Raw genomic sequence first — 15063 nt, forward strand, 5'->3', positions numbered from 1 at the left:
CTAATTTTTTGTATTTTTAGTAGAGACGGGGTTTCACCGTGGTCTCGATCTCCTGACCTCGTGATCCACCCGCCTCGGCCTCCCAAAGTGCTGGGATTACAGGCGTGAGCCACCACGCCCGGCCCAAAGTCAGAATATTAAGACTTCTAAAAACTCTCATTTCCCTGTGAAATTTTCTGAATTAAAATTACTTTTATCTACCTATGACCTGGAACACCCCCGAGCCCCCCAACCCCCACTTCTATTAATAGTTGTCCCGCCTTTCTGGAAGGGACCAATGTACATCTTACACATAATTGATTTTAGAGACAGGGTCTCACTCTGTCACCCAGGCTGGAATGCAGTGACAGGATTATGGCTCACTGCAGCCTCAACCTCCCAGGCTCAAGTGATCCTCCCACCTCAGTCTCCCTAGTAGCTAGAACTACAGGTGGGCACCATGGCTAAATTTTGTATTTTTTTGTAGAGATGGGGTTTTACTGTGTTGCCCAGGCTGGTCTTGAAGTCCTAGGCTCAAGGGATGCGCCTGTCTCAGCCTCCCAAAGTGCTAGGATTACAGGCGTGAGCCACAGTGCTCAGCCTTTGTGTTTTTTGTGTCACATTGATCAAATATTTTAAAAATTATCTTTTATGTTGAAACAAGTATTAAGGAGATGATGGAAAGAGTCAATTCCTTGAGAAGGGTGAGAGCCAGAGTACAAGTGGTGGAATTTGCTTCTGACAGGACACATCTTTCACTGTAAAGAAAAATGCAAGAGAAAATGAATGCAGAATGGAAAGTCTGACGTTGAAGCATTCCTCACAGGTGGTTTTTATTTTCTGAAGTTGAGGCAAGGTCACCAGCTAAAACTGAGAGGTGGGGAAAAAGGATGTGAAATTTGAGGAGATGTGAACGTATGAATGGTTAATCCAGAGACTGGAATAGCATTGCCAGCCAGTGTTGAGTGCTCCTGAGAGGACTGAGGTCATGAATTAAAACCAGTTAGCTTGGCCGGGCGCGGTGGCTCACGCTTGTAATCCCAGCACTTTGGGAGGCCGAGGCGGGCGGATCACGAGGTCAGGAGATCGAGACCACGATGAAACCCCGTCTCTACTAAAAAAAATACAAAAAATTAGCCGGGCGTGGTGGCGGGCGCCTGTAGTCCCAGCTATTCGGAGAGGCTGAGGCAGGAGAATGGCGTGAACCCGGGAGGCGGAGCTTGCAGTGAGCCAAGATTGCGCCACTGCACTCCAGCCTGGGCGACAGAGCAAGACTCCGTCTCAAAAAAAAAAAAAATAAAACCAGTTAGCTTGTTATATGACTGACTGACTTTTCTCCAGCAGCTTTTGCTGTTTGGATGCAAGCAATGAGAAAGTTCAGCTGGAGCACGGTTTAGTCCAAGCAAGGCTGAGATTCTTTCAAGCAAAAAAGGAGACATTGAGATCAGAGAGTTGAAAATGTTTGTAAAAGAGTGATGAAAAGGCCGGGCGCGGTGGCTCACGCTTGTAATCCCAGCACTTTGGGAGGCCGAGGCGGGCGGATCACGAGGTCAGGAGATCGAGACCACGGTGAAACCCCGTCTCTACTAAAAATACAAAAAATTAGCCGGGCGTGGTGGCGGGCGCCTGTAGTCCCAGCTACTCGGAGAGGCTGAGGCAGGAGAATGGCGTGAACCCGGGAGGCGGAGTTTGCAGTGAGCCGAGATCGCACCACTGCACTCCAGCCTGGGTGAAAGAGCGAGACTCCGTCTCAAAAAAAAAAAAAAAAAAAAAAGAGTGATGAAAAGAACTGATCAGGGAATTTAAGTCAGATGAGTTGCAAAATTACTATATGATGGCAGAGGCAGAAGAGTTGAGTTTTTTTAAGTGTTGGGGTTAATAGCGTGGAGGTCTTAATTAGGTAAGTGAGAGTACCATAAATTAGCTGGGAAAAAAAGGCTAGTGATTGACAATTGGGAAGCTTGAAACAGATTTCAACTGATGACAAGGTTAAGAATCTGACTGACACCGAAGTGGTTAAGACGCAATAGAGGAACAAATTGTTGGAGATGAAGAGGTCAGAGGTCTTAAGAGGCCAAGTGTTGGTGTTGCATGGGTCACCTACAAGCATGCTGAATTCACATAGAATGTAGACAAGAGGGATGGTGAGGAAAACCTACGGCAAGCAGCTCTATAATCTCTGGAAAGTGGCCAGGAGGCTCGTGGATGACGGCAGGAAGGAGAGTAGAAGGTGATTTAGCCAGAAGATATGAACTTCAAATATTTTTGAAGGAGAAAAGAGCAGAAATAGTTTGGAAGTAGCAATCAGGACCAAAGAGACCACCCAAACTCAATAGCTCAACCTCTTAGCCTTAGGGTACGCAGAATCTGATACGTGTAATCTCAATTTTGGAGCTCTACAGCAGTAAACCTGCAAGTAACCACCTGTAGCTAATGTCCAGGGGTAAGAAAAAGATAATGAAAATGTTTTTGCCCAGGAAACATTAATTTCAGGCATATCTAGAATGCCGTTCTTGCATTATACATACTGGGTTACCAGTCATTGCAAAATCATGGTCCTTTGCCTCTCAGCTCAGTTCCCCTTCTGAAGATAAAAAACATTTGCCTATGTGTCCAGGGAAGCTGTGGGGGCAAAAAACCAAGCAACTTTTACAAGGGATCATAAAAGCCTACCTAACAACCTGCTAATTAAAACCTGATTTTTAGTTTGCATTATTGAGCTTAATACCATTGCTTAAATGTATGTGAATACTGAGATTTTTATAAAGGAATTAGTTACCTCTAGGAAAATAATTATCACTAAAAGAAATAATATCGTAATTTGAATAAAAGTAAGTCGCTTAAATCCTAGGAAACATTTTTAGTGAAGGCGTTTGTTTTAAATGTATTCTAACCTAACAATGTAGAAAGCAGGCAAACATTTAAAAAAAAAATTTAACCAGTTTCTAAAACATAGTTTGGAGCTCAGATTCTGGGGAAATGATTAACACACCCTAAATCCAAGGTCTCCTTTCCTTTCTAGAAAGAAAGCATCTTTAAACATACATATTCATCAGAAATACAAATATTTGTCATCAGTGATACTAATTTCCAGGCAAACATTTTAATTGCAGTCAATGTATGAGATTCTACCAGGTTTTAATTTGGATCAGTAACACGGGTTTGATTAGGGTTCTAGGCCTAATTATAGGTCACTAGTCTTCCTTTAGGATTATGCACCATCTGTTATTTTAAATTGACCATTGAGGGGGTTCCCAAGGCTTCTGCTTCGTTTTGTTATCAAACGTTAGATTTAAGATTCTTACGGGTGGTGGGATCCAAAGCCAGAGATGGGTTTCAACAAAAAGGCAAGAGCGAATTTGTCTTGAGTCTGAACGCACTGTTCAAATTAAACAATTTAGACATGCCCCAACTATGAGACTAAAAAGTGAATGGTATAGTACACTTTTGTCACAAATTCAAGGGTAATCTAAAGTGCCCGATAGCAGAGGTCTGGCTTCCCCTGGGTTTCTGGAACAAAAGAAGCGTTCGCGAGGAGAGAGGGGTAACTCCCCGCCCTCCCCCTCCCAAAGTAAATCAAATCAAGGAACATGAGTGCCTGCAGACAAGCCTCGCTTCTTTTCTCCCTCTTCAGGGCTAGCGTTTGGGGAAGGCAAGGCTGCGGCTACTCTTCGGAGCTTCAGTGTCCCGGGAGGAAGAAAGGCCCAGCCAAGGGTCCTCACAGCTGGCGTGGAATTCGGCCCGTCCGTAGGCGATCGACCCCAGAGACGAAAGCTGCTTCTCAAGCTGGGGGAGGGAGAGGAAACGGCGCGCAAAAGCACTACGACCTGTCCCTTATCGGCGTTTAAGGGGAAGTGTGGAGAAAAGGAAAACAGAAGCGGGCCGGGAGCCTCGGCTCCCGCCCCAGCGCCTTTTAAACTGCGTTTCTACCTCCTCTCGCTCTGCGCGGCGGCTAATGGAACCCGCGCGAGCCGTCCCGCCAATCACCGCCGCGCTTCCTCCCGTCGCCCGCCAATGGCGGCGCGCGTTCTTGGGGCGTGGGCGAAGCAGGCTGCTCGCCTCCTGCCTGTAGTGTGTGGGCTCGGGTTGGTGCGGGCTTCCAGCTTGGCCGCACTTGGTTCGTAGTTCGGCTCTGGGGTCTTTTGTGTCCGGGTCTGGCTTGGCTTTGTGTCCGCGAGTTTTTGTTCCGCCCCGCCGAGCTCTTCCCGGGCAGGAGCCGTGAGGCTTGGAGGCGGCAGCGCGGCCCCCGGCCAGAAGCAAGCCCGCCGGCGTGAGCTGCGGCGGCGAAGGCTGCGGGGAGGGGGCTTCGCTAATCCCCGAGATGCCGGAGTTCCTGGAAGACCCCTCGGTCCTGACAAAAGACAAGTTAAAGAGTGAGTTGGTCGCCAACAATGTGACGCTGCCGGCCGGGGAGCAGCGCAAAGACGTGTACGTCCAGCTCTACCTGCAGCACCTCACGGCGCGCAACCGGCTGCCTCTCGCCGCCGGCGCCAACAGCAAGGGGCCCCCGGACTTCTCCAGTGACGAGGAGCGCGAGCCCACCCCGGTCCTCGGCTCTGGGGCCGCCGCCGCGGGCCGGAGCCGAGCAGCCGTCGGCAGGGTAAGGACGCGGGGCCGGGGCCACAAAGGCGGGCGTTTGGCGGTTGCCGCGCGCGCTCCCCGCCGTTTGCAGCCCCTCCCTCCCGGGCGCCCCCTCGGGCCTCCCAGGTGCAGGGCTGTCCCGGCGCCCCCTCGCGTCGCCCCTTCCCCGGGGGGCTGCAGGCGCCGGAGCGGAGAGGCCAGAAGTTGGGGCCGCGGGGTTCGCGTTCTTTAACGTGTGGGTCTGGGAGGTGTGTAGTTGCGTTGGCGGCGGTTTTGCACGCGGGCGACGTCGCTTCCCTGGACCACCAGCCGCCTGCAGCGGGCGTTTAGACGGGGACTTCCGTGCCCTTTCGAAAGCTCTGGAGGGGTGGCCCCAAAATGCTATAGGTTAAGTTCGAGCGTTTTCCCGCTTTATTAACTGAAATGACTCGCAACAGAGTCTCAGAGCGCTCCCTGGAGGGCAACTGATGACACACTAATTTCTAACCAAAATTTGAAATAAGGAAATTCCCGCCTTTTTATACTTTTGCGTATGGAGGGCTTTTTGAACCGTTTATGTTTTCTAGTTTGTCTTAATTTTTCCAAGCAACAGGCCATCTTTTGGCGGAACAGCTTCATGCCGAATTAAAAGGAGCATTTTAAACCATATTTTTAAGCGCCTATTATAATTTTTTTATTTATTATTTATTTATTTATTTTTTGAGATGGAGTTTCGCCCTTGTTGCCCAGGCTGGAGTGCAATGGCGAGATCGCGGCTCACCGCAACCTCCACCTCCCGGGTTCAAGCGATTCTCCTGCCTCAGCCTCCCGAATAGCTGGGACTACAGGCATGCGCCGCCACGCCCGGCTAATTTTTGTATTTTTTAGTAGAGACCCATTTCTCCAAGTTGGTCAGGCTGGTCTCGAACTCCTGACTTCAGGTGGTCCACCCATCTCGGCCTCCCAAAGTGCTGGGATTACAGGCGTGAGCCACCGGGCCTGGCCCTGCAAACAAATATTTGAAAATTGCAGTTTGGATTGCATTTTCCCCCCCATATTGGTAAATTTTGCTTGAGGAAAGGAAAGATTAGGATTCAGGAAAAATTTATTTCATGACGTTCTGGTGCATCAGTATTGCAATTTGGAATATCTGATCCTGGTTAAATCTCAAATCGGCTCCAGCAAAGCGTGTTTTGTTTGAGAATAGTTTGCTTTTTTTCCTGTGGATTTTAATATGCTTTTTGTGGGTTTGCTTATGCCTGCCGAGTTACCGGGCTTCAAATCGTAATAGGATGAAGCTAAAACTAGTAATTGGTGTAACATAAAATGCCTTGTAAGAGACAGTGAATGTGGTGTTTGGAGTTGTTGCGAATGATCACTAGTTTAAACCGAAATTATTCCTTCCTTCAAATTTTACTTTAGTTTTTGAGGAACCTGTCTAATGTGTTTTCCCGGCTACTCAGGCAGAAATGAAAGACAAATGTAATAGACACATGTTAATTTAATTGAAAATCTTATCCTCGGCTTTAGAGAAGTTGAAAGTTTTACCAAACGTCTTCAGTCCGGTGTCTGGCACATAGTAATGCCAAATATTTGTACAATAAGTAAAAGACTAATCACACCTTATTGTTTCGACATCTTGTTTTGTGGAAAGCTTCTTTAATTTCTTAATGAACAAATTTACTTTTGAAATAAAGCGTACCCGCTTATCCGTTATGTTTCCCTGCTCTGAAAAAGAAGGTAGTATTTAACTCTTTAAGTAGAGTTAGTTGAGGGCGGGCGCGGTGGCTCACGCCTGTAAGCCCAGCACTTTGGGAGGCCCAGGCGGGTGGATCACCTGAGGTCAGGAGTTCTAGACCAGCCTGGCCCATATGGTGAAACCCCGTTTCTACTAAAGAAAAATAGAAAAATTACCCGTGCCTGGTGGCGGGGGCCGAGGCAGGAGAATCGCTTGAACCCGGGAGGCGAAGTTTGAAGTGAGCCGAGATCGCGCCATCGCACTCCAGCCTGGGGGACAAGAGCGAGACTTCGTCTCAAAAAAAAAGTTGTTTGAAAATGTAATATTTACATCAGCACACTTTATAAAAAACCTAGTTTTTTATAGAATCCTTTATTGGTCCTCTGTGCAAATGTATTAAACCGTGGTTTTTGGTTGTATATTTATAATAGAATTACTGGCTATTATTTTTAGGCGGGATCTCGCTCTGTTGCTCAGGCCAGAGTGCAGGGATGTGATCATAGCTTACTGCAGCCTCAAACTCGTTGGCTCACGAGAGCCTCCTGCCTCAGCTTCCCTGAGTAGCAAGGGCAACGGGGCATGCGCCACTACACCCGGCTAATTTTTTAATCTTTTTTTTTTTTTTTTTTTTGGTACACAGGCTTTCTGTGTTGTCCAGGGTGGTCTAGAACTCTTGGCCTCAAGCAATCCTGCCTCAGCCTTGGTTCCTATTTATTTTGAGGATGATTTCTTTTACACAGAAACAACCATCTCAGTTTTAATGTTTTCCTGTCCGCCACTTGGTAAAAGAGAGTTTATGTCCCCATCTACCTTGTGTTCTTTGCGGGGGGGTAAGAAGACCTAAATGTAAAAATTTTTAAGTTAAGATTATCCAGCAATTTTGAGTTCCTACCAAGTGTTCTTAACTACTGGGTTTAAAACTTTGGGGATTTAAAAATGAATTGTGTTTATTTACTTGTCTGTCCAGCTCATATGTTAATTGAAGTTGGTTAGCATCATGTAAATAAGTTTTGAGTAAAATGAAGTATTTTTTTTTTTGAGACGGAGTCTCCCTCTGTCGCCCAGGCTGGGGTGCAGTGGCGTGATTTGGCTCACTGCAAGCTCTGCCTCCCGGGTTCACGCCAGTTTCCTGTCTCCGCCTCCCGAGTAGCTGGGACTACACCCCCAGCTAATTTTTTGTATTTTTAGTAGTGGCGGGGTTTCACTGGGTTAGCCAAGATGGTCTCGATCTCCTGACCTCATCATCCTCCCGCCTCGGCTTCCCAAAGTGCTGGGATTACAGGCGTGAGCCACCGCGCCCGGCCAAAATGAAGTAATTTTTGTTCTTGTTGTTTTGTTTTGTTTGTTTTGTTCTGAGACGGAGTCTCCATTTCCCAGTTTGGAGTGCAATGGCCGGATTTCAGCTCACTGCAACCTCCGCCTCCTGGGTTCAAATGATTCTCCTGCCTCGGCCTCCCGAGTAGCTGGGATTACAGGCGTGCACTACCACACCCGGTTAATTTTTGTATTTTTAATAGAGAGAGGGTTTCACTATGTTGGCCAGGCTGGTCTTGAACACCTGACCTCAGGTGATCTGTACCCCTGCGCTTCCCAAAGTGCTGGGAATGCAAGGATGAGCCACGGCACCCAGCCCAGAAGTAATGTTTTTTAGAGTACCTAGTAGGTCTATTGGCACGGTAATTAAGCTCTTTACATTTCATTTAATTATTTCATCCATATAAAGAAAACTTCATAATTATAGGTTTAAATATCTTCTACCTGGAATATTTAAAACTCAAGAGGTGTTTACCCTTGACTGGGCTTAATAGCCATGCCAACAACTTGAAGAAAAATATTGGTAGTCAGTAGCGTCATTTTCTGTTTTAAAGTACATTAAGTACAAGTGAGTTATAATTAGGAGTCTGGTCGATGTTTTTATCAGCCATGGGAAAAAATAATTTTAAACTTACAGGAAAAGAAGACATAATTGATGTATAAAATTATTCATGTCAATTGCTCTTATATATACTATATTTTATGTTTTGGTCATTTTTAGCCCCATATAAAAATAATACCAGGTCGTATTTCTTTTCTTTTTTTTTTTTTGAGACAGAGTCTTGCTCTGTCACCCAGGCAAGAGTGCAGTGGTGTGATGTCAGCTCACTGCAACCTCTGCCTCCCGGGTTCAAGCGATTCTCCTGCCTCAGCCTCCCAAGTAGCTGGGATTACAGGTGCCCACCACCGCGCCCGGCTGATTTTTGTATTTTTAGTAGAGACGGGGTTTCACCATCTTGGCCAGGCTGGTCTCAAACTCCTGACCTCAGCTGATCCACCCGCCTGAGCCTCCCAAAGTGCTAGGATTACAGGCGTGAGCCACCGCGCCTGGCCAACTATATTTCTTTTTTTTTTTCTTTTCTTTTTCTTTTCTGTGTGTGTGTGTGTGTGTGTGTGAGATGGAGTCTCACTCTGCCACCCAGGCTGGAGTGCAGTGGCATGATCTCGGCTCACTGCAACCTCTGCCTCCCAAATTCAAGCAATTCTCCTACCTCAGCCTCCTGAGTAGCTGGGATTACTTACAGGCGCGCACCACTACTCCTGGTTAATTTTCGTATTTTTAGTAGAGACAGGGTTTCACCATGTTGGTCAGGCTGGTCTGGAACTCCTGACCTCGTGAGCCACCTCACCCGGCCAATACCAGGTCTTTCTTTCTTTCTTTCTTTCCTTTCTCTTTTTTTTCTTTTCTTTTCTTTTTTCTTTCTCTTTTTTTGAAACGGAGTCTCAGTCTGTTATCCCGGCTGGAGTGCAGTGGCACAATCTCTGCTCCCTGCAAGCTCTGCCTAGCGGAGACTACAGGCGCCTGCCACCACACCTGGCTAATTTTATGTATTTTTAGTAGAGACGGGGTTTCACTGTGTTACCCAGGATGGTCTCTATCTCCTGATCTTGTTATCTGCCTGCCTCGGCCTCCCAGAGTGCTGGGATTACAGGCGTGAGCCACCGCGCCCGGCCTCCAGGTCATATTTCTTAATATTTATAATCTTCTGCATAATGGGGTGGCAAAAAAGGAATAAAAATATTTATTATAGGAGAAAGCCAAATTATGTTTGAGAGTTGCAGATGAGGGAGATTTTTAACATTTTAAGACAAATCAAGCATTAATGTGGATTTGGCCAAGATTAACTATTTGCATGCATATACCTTCTGTTTAATCATGGGTTTATGAGGAATTTTTTTTTTTTGAGACGGAGTCTTGCTCTGTCACCCAGGCTGAACTGCAGTGGCGTGATCTCCACTCACTGCAAGCTCCGCCTCCCGGGTTCACGCCATTCTCCTGCCTCAGTCTCCCGATTAGCTGGGACTACAGGCGCCCGCCACCACACCCGGCTAATTTTTTTGTATTTTTAGTAGAGACGGGGTTTCGCTGTGTTACCAGGATGGTCTGGATCTCCTGATCTTGTGATCCTCCCAAAGTGCTGGGATTACAGATTTGAGCCACCGTGCCCGGCCTATGGGGAAGATTTTTAATTAAATAAAAAATTGTTTCATTTCAGCCTCTACCATAGTCTCTTGGATTCATTGGTGTAATGTGACAAAACTTTCCTTCTTAAAGTTTTGTTTTTTTTTTTTCTTATTTCTAAGCTTTTTATTTTATGTATCTTGCTACCAATATTTTTAGGTGTTGAAATTACCTAGTTTGTGGACACAAAAATAAACATTTACAGAGTTGGCAGTCTGCCTTTTTGTTTTAAGAGGCAGACCTGAAGGTGTAGCCACTTGGATCTAGTGCAGCATAATATGCTTGAATGATCTGTTCTGGTGAATTATGAGTGTGTGTTTGAGAAGGAGTCTTGCTCTGTCATCCAGGCTGGAGTGCAGTGGCGCAATCTCGGCTCACTGCAACCTCCGCCTCCCGGGTTCAAGTGATTCTCCTGCCTCAGCCTCCTGAGTAGCTGGGATTACAGGCGTGCACCACCATGCCCAGCTAATTTTTGTATTTTTAGTAGAGACAGTTTCACCATGTTGGTCAGGCTGGTCTCAAACTCCTTCCTGACTTTGTGATCTGCCCCCCTTAGCCTCCTAAAGTGCTGGGATTACAGGTGTGAGCCACTGCGCCTGTCTGTGTGTGTGTGTGTGTGTGTGTGTGTGTGTGTGTGTGTGTGTGTGTTTAGAGGTAGGGTCTCGCTCTGTCCCCTCAGACTGTAGTGTAGTGGTATGATCATAGCTCACTGCAGCCTCAAACTCCTAGGCTCAAGCCTCTGGAATAGCTGGGACTACAGGCGTGTGCCACCATGCCTAGCTAATTTTTAAAATTTTTATAGAGATAGTCTCACTATGTTGACCAGGCTAGTCTTGAATTCCTGGCCTCAAGGGATCCTCCCGTTTAGGCCTCCCAAAGCGTTGGGATTGTAGGTGTGAGCTACTCCTCCTGGCCAAATTATGAATTCTCAATAGGAAATATTTGAAGACCTGGAAAAGAACATAAAAGCATGCTACCAATAGGAAGTGTTAATTAAATCACAAATTGACCACCACTGTATAATAAGGTGTTAAGTTTACAGACTTGTGAATCATAGATTCAAATTCCATGTCTGCCACTTATTGATATGACACTGAACAGTGTCTTAATCTAAGATCCTCTATTTTCACCTGAAATAGAGGAATAATCTAATAGCTACTTAATCAGATTGAGGAGTGCATGCCGTTGCATATGTGAAGTGTCTAGTGCTTAGTAATTAATAGCTATTACAACAAATGATTTCTGAATTTTTGTCTTTAATGTCAGGGCAATACAATGCAAAGTTACTAAAATATATCAGATTGAGGAGTGCATGCCGTTGCATATGTGAAGTGTCTAGTGCTTAGTAATTAATAGCTATTACAACAAATGATTTCTGAATTTTTGTCTTTAATGTCAGGGCAATACAATGCAAAGTTACTAAAATATAATTTTGGGAAACGAATAAGGTAGATACGTGAAAGTGACGTGTATATCACAGCATGCAGATTTCCTGAGTTAGTGAAGTGCATGCTTGAACCTCAGTTTTCTGAGTTGTCAGATGGGGATATTAGCATCTTATTCCATAGATTTTTCAGATTCTGTAAGTTAATGCAAAGACACTTGGAACACAACTCAGTACATAATACATAATAAGTGTCCAGTAGAATATATTGTTATGGTTCAGCATCTTTATACTAGAGGTAGAGATAAAGGAATTAGAGTAGCTCATCGGTGATATCATAGAGCTGTTGGGTTTTAAAGTTGAAAAAATACATTAGAGATCATCGGGTAGCATAGTAGGTACTCACTATTTTTGAGTGAAACTCTTAAGTGATCTACTTAAAGGAACAGAGCTTTCTGGAGGCAGAATTTAATGCAACTAATGCTTCCTTTTTCCTGACTGAAACTGCTAATCATGTATAGCACACTGTCTCCTAATTTTTTATCCTTATTAAATCTAAGATTTATAAAATGACATCACTTTTCTGGAACTTTTTTCCTGACAGATTAAAAATCACGTTTGGCTGTGCGCGGTGGCTCACACCTGTAATCCCAGCACTTTGGGAGGCCGAGGCAGGTGGATCACCTGAGGTCAGGAGTTCGAGACCAGCCTGGCCAACATGGTGAAACCCTGTCTCTTATAAAAATACAAAAATTAGTCGGGTGCGGTGGTACACACTTGTAATTTCAGCTGCTTGGGAGGCTGAGGCAGGAGAATCTCTTGAACCTGGGAGATGGAGGGCATGCCACTGCACTGTAGCCTGGGCAACAGAGTGAGACTCCATCTCAAAAAAAAAAAATCATGTTTTTGGTTTTAATCTGTTTGATTACCTTATGTAGATTTGTTGGTCACTTATTTAAGATATCTTTGTTCAGCTGATGTTTTTCATTATGTTTGAAGGAAATATAATTGATTTTCTTTCTTTTTTTTCTTTAGGCGAAATCTGGCCTTATCACCCAGGCTGGAGTGCAGTGGCGCAATCTTGGCTCACTGCAATCTTTGCCTACCCAGTTCAAGTGATTCTCCAGCCTCAGCCTCCCGAGTAGCTAGGACTATAGGCGTGTGTGATCAGACCTGGCTAATTTTTGTATTTTTAGTAGAGATAGGGTTTCACCATGTTGGCCAGGCTGGTCTCAAACTCCTGACCTGAATTGATCCTCCCTCCTCGGCCTCCCAAAGTGCTAGAATTACAGACATGAGCCACTGCCGAGAATTGGTTTTTACTTAGATTTGATAGACCTGTTATTTCTAATAAGAAATGGATTTTCAAAAATAAATTACTTTTTCCTTCCCTGGATTTGACAAAACATTTATCAGGGGGCTATTCCTGTATCAGTCTTTTTAGAAATTTTTAAATGCTTGGAATAAAAATATGAGGATGATAGTGCTCCTGCTTTCTGTTGCGTGCCTCAATGCTGTATCCAGATCACCTGGGCTACACAATTACAAACATTATCTGGCCCAAGGTGAAGAATCAGAAATGGGTAAGACCTTTCCAAATAGAGGTAATGAGTTAAGATTTTGGGCTGGGTGCTGTGGCTTACGCCTGTAATCCCAGCACTTTAGAAGGCCGAGGCAGGCAAATCACGAGCTCAGGAGTTTGAGACCAGCCTGGCCAAAATGGTGAAACCCTGTCTCTATTAAAAGTACAAAAATTAGCTGGGCATGGTAGCATGCACCTGTAGTCCCAGATACTCAGGAGGCTGAGGCAGGAGAGTTACTTGAACTTGGGAGGTGGAAGGTTGCAGCGAGGTGAGATGGCGCGCTACTGCACTCCAGCCTGGGCGACAGAATAAGAGACTCCACCTTGAAAAAGAAAAAAAAAAAAGATTTTTTTTGAGACAGTCTTGCTCTATCGCCTAGGCTGGAGTGCAGCGGCATGATGTCGACTCACTGCAACCTCCGCCTCCCAGGTTCAAGCAATTCTCCTGCCTCAGCTTCCCAAGTAGCTGGGATTACAGGCATGTGCCACCACACCCGGCTAATTTTTGCATTTTTAATAGAGACGGGGTTTCGCCGTGTTGGCCGTGCTGGTCTCGAACTCCTGACTTAAAGTGATCCACCCACCTTGGTCTCCCAAAGTGCTGAGATTACAGGCATGAGCCACTGCACCTGGCCCAAAGAGATTTCTTGAAAACCTCTCAGGCGGGTTTGAAAAGTTGGAATTTCCTGGATGTTTTATTGATAGTAAATTTGAACATTCTCGTGGTAGTGGGGATTATGTACAAATAATTTGAACCTGATTGATTATTTTTCCATATTTTATTTTTATTTTAAGCATTATTTAGTTTTTCTGTACCACCTGACTGCACTTTTTGGAAAATTTGAGTAAGTCAGTAACATAGGATTAAGTTTGTTTGATTAAATCTTTTCTTGAATTCAGAAATAAGTCGTAAAACTCTTAGACTCTAGGCAACTATTTGGATATTATGGTGTGGGTTGCTTCCAGATTTGAGCCTGACAGTTCTAGGTCAGTGCAATGTATGTGAATTAAAGCCTGCTAAAAGTACTCTCACTGTAACTCTCCACAGCCATCTATTTAAGATTTCTCATAAGTTGACATAATTGTTCTTATGAGCAGCTATTTTTTTGGTGAACGTTTTTTGGCTTGTGATTATAGAATGATTAGCCATTAGCAGCTTCTTAAAAAGAATTTCTCATATCTTGCTTTATTTGAAGTATTTCAGGCCAGGTTCCATGGCTCACGCCCATAATCCTAGCACTTTGGGAGGCTCAGGCGGGCATAACATTTGAGGTCAGGAGTTGGGAAAGACCAGCCTGGCCAACATGCTGAAACCCCGTCTCTACTAAAAATACAAAAATTAGCCGGGCGTGGTGGTGCACACCTGTAATCCCAGCTACTGAGGAGGCTGTGGCAGGAGAATCACTTGGACCTGGGATGTGGAGGTTGCAGTGAGCCAAGATTGCGCCACTGCACTCCAGCCTGGATAAGAGTGAGACACAGTCTCAAAAAAAAAAAAAAGATTTGATTTGAGCCTGAGAATTCTAGGTCAGAACATTTTTATTGTTAAAAACAGGAATTCCAGTACATACTCAAATAATGCCTGATTTTTCCCCCTAATATGATTGGAAAGTGAGCATTCCATACAACTTTATAATTTTAGCCTTTTTCGTAAAATATACTTTGATGTTGCCATTGTTTAATTAGCCATTTTTTTGTTCAGTACTCTCTAGTTTTTTCTGTGATCACTGAGGCATTTGTCAGGCTGTTTGCCACAGCCTTAAAAGGTGTGCGTACTTTTGCTTCCTTTTTGTTTGTTCAACCTTGGAAATTTATAGTTTTTCCAGTAAATACTGCCTTTGTAGAAATTAATTTTAAAATTTTTAAGTTTTCCCTCAAAGTTTGTTTCAAGTTGTTTTGACTATTTTTAGTAAACTGGTGGTACAGAAGTTAATCTGGTGACTAAACTGTGTCACAGGTGATAATGTAACCATGAAGTCTGTCAGATTTCCTTCCTAAGTCATAAACTAGCTACTAAAATAACTGTGTTACAAGGAGTTTACAGTCCTGTCTCCTATCCTTGGGGTGGAGATTGGTTCCAGGACCCGGCCATGGATCTCAAACTCTGAGGATGTTTTAGTAAGTCCCTTAATATAAAGTGGTGTAGTAACCTACACACATCCTCTCTTATATTTCAGATCATCTCTAGATTACTTATAATGCCTAATACAATGTAAGTGCTATGTAAATAGTTGTTATTCCGTATTTTTATTGTTGTACTGTCATTTTTTTTCCCCAAGTATTTTTGATCTGTGGTTGGTTGAAGTCACATATGTAGAACCCAG

At 44.6% G+C, this 15063-nt stretch overlaps 1 protein-coding gene across 3 annotated transcripts in view; it reads left to right on the forward strand.

The window, feature by feature from the left end:
- Positions 1-4004: 4004 nt before the first annotated feature.
- TMPO (thymopoietin) overlaps positions 4005-15063 on the forward strand; it is a 37085-nt gene continuing 26026 nt past the window's right edge. For 2 of the 3 annotated variants that reach the window (XM_032170959.2, XM_032170960.2), the window contains exon 1: positions 4022-4579. In XM_032170959.2, coding sequence (XP_032026850.1) covers positions 4301-4579 — 279 coding nt within the window. In that variant the 5' untranslated portion in view covers positions 4022-4300. Of the gene's footprint in view, positions 4580-15063 lie in introns of all 3 variants that reach the window. The other variant, XM_032170958.2, reaches the window with a different exon arrangement.

The sequence above is a fragment of the Hylobates moloch genome, unplaced genomic scaffold (genome assembly GCF_009828535.3).
Source record: "Hylobates moloch isolate HMO894 unplaced genomic scaffold, HMol_V3 SCAFFOLD_12, whole genome shotgun sequence".
Classification (NCBI taxonomy): domain Eukaryota; kingdom Metazoa; phylum Chordata; class Mammalia; order Primates; family Hylobatidae; genus Hylobates; species Hylobates moloch.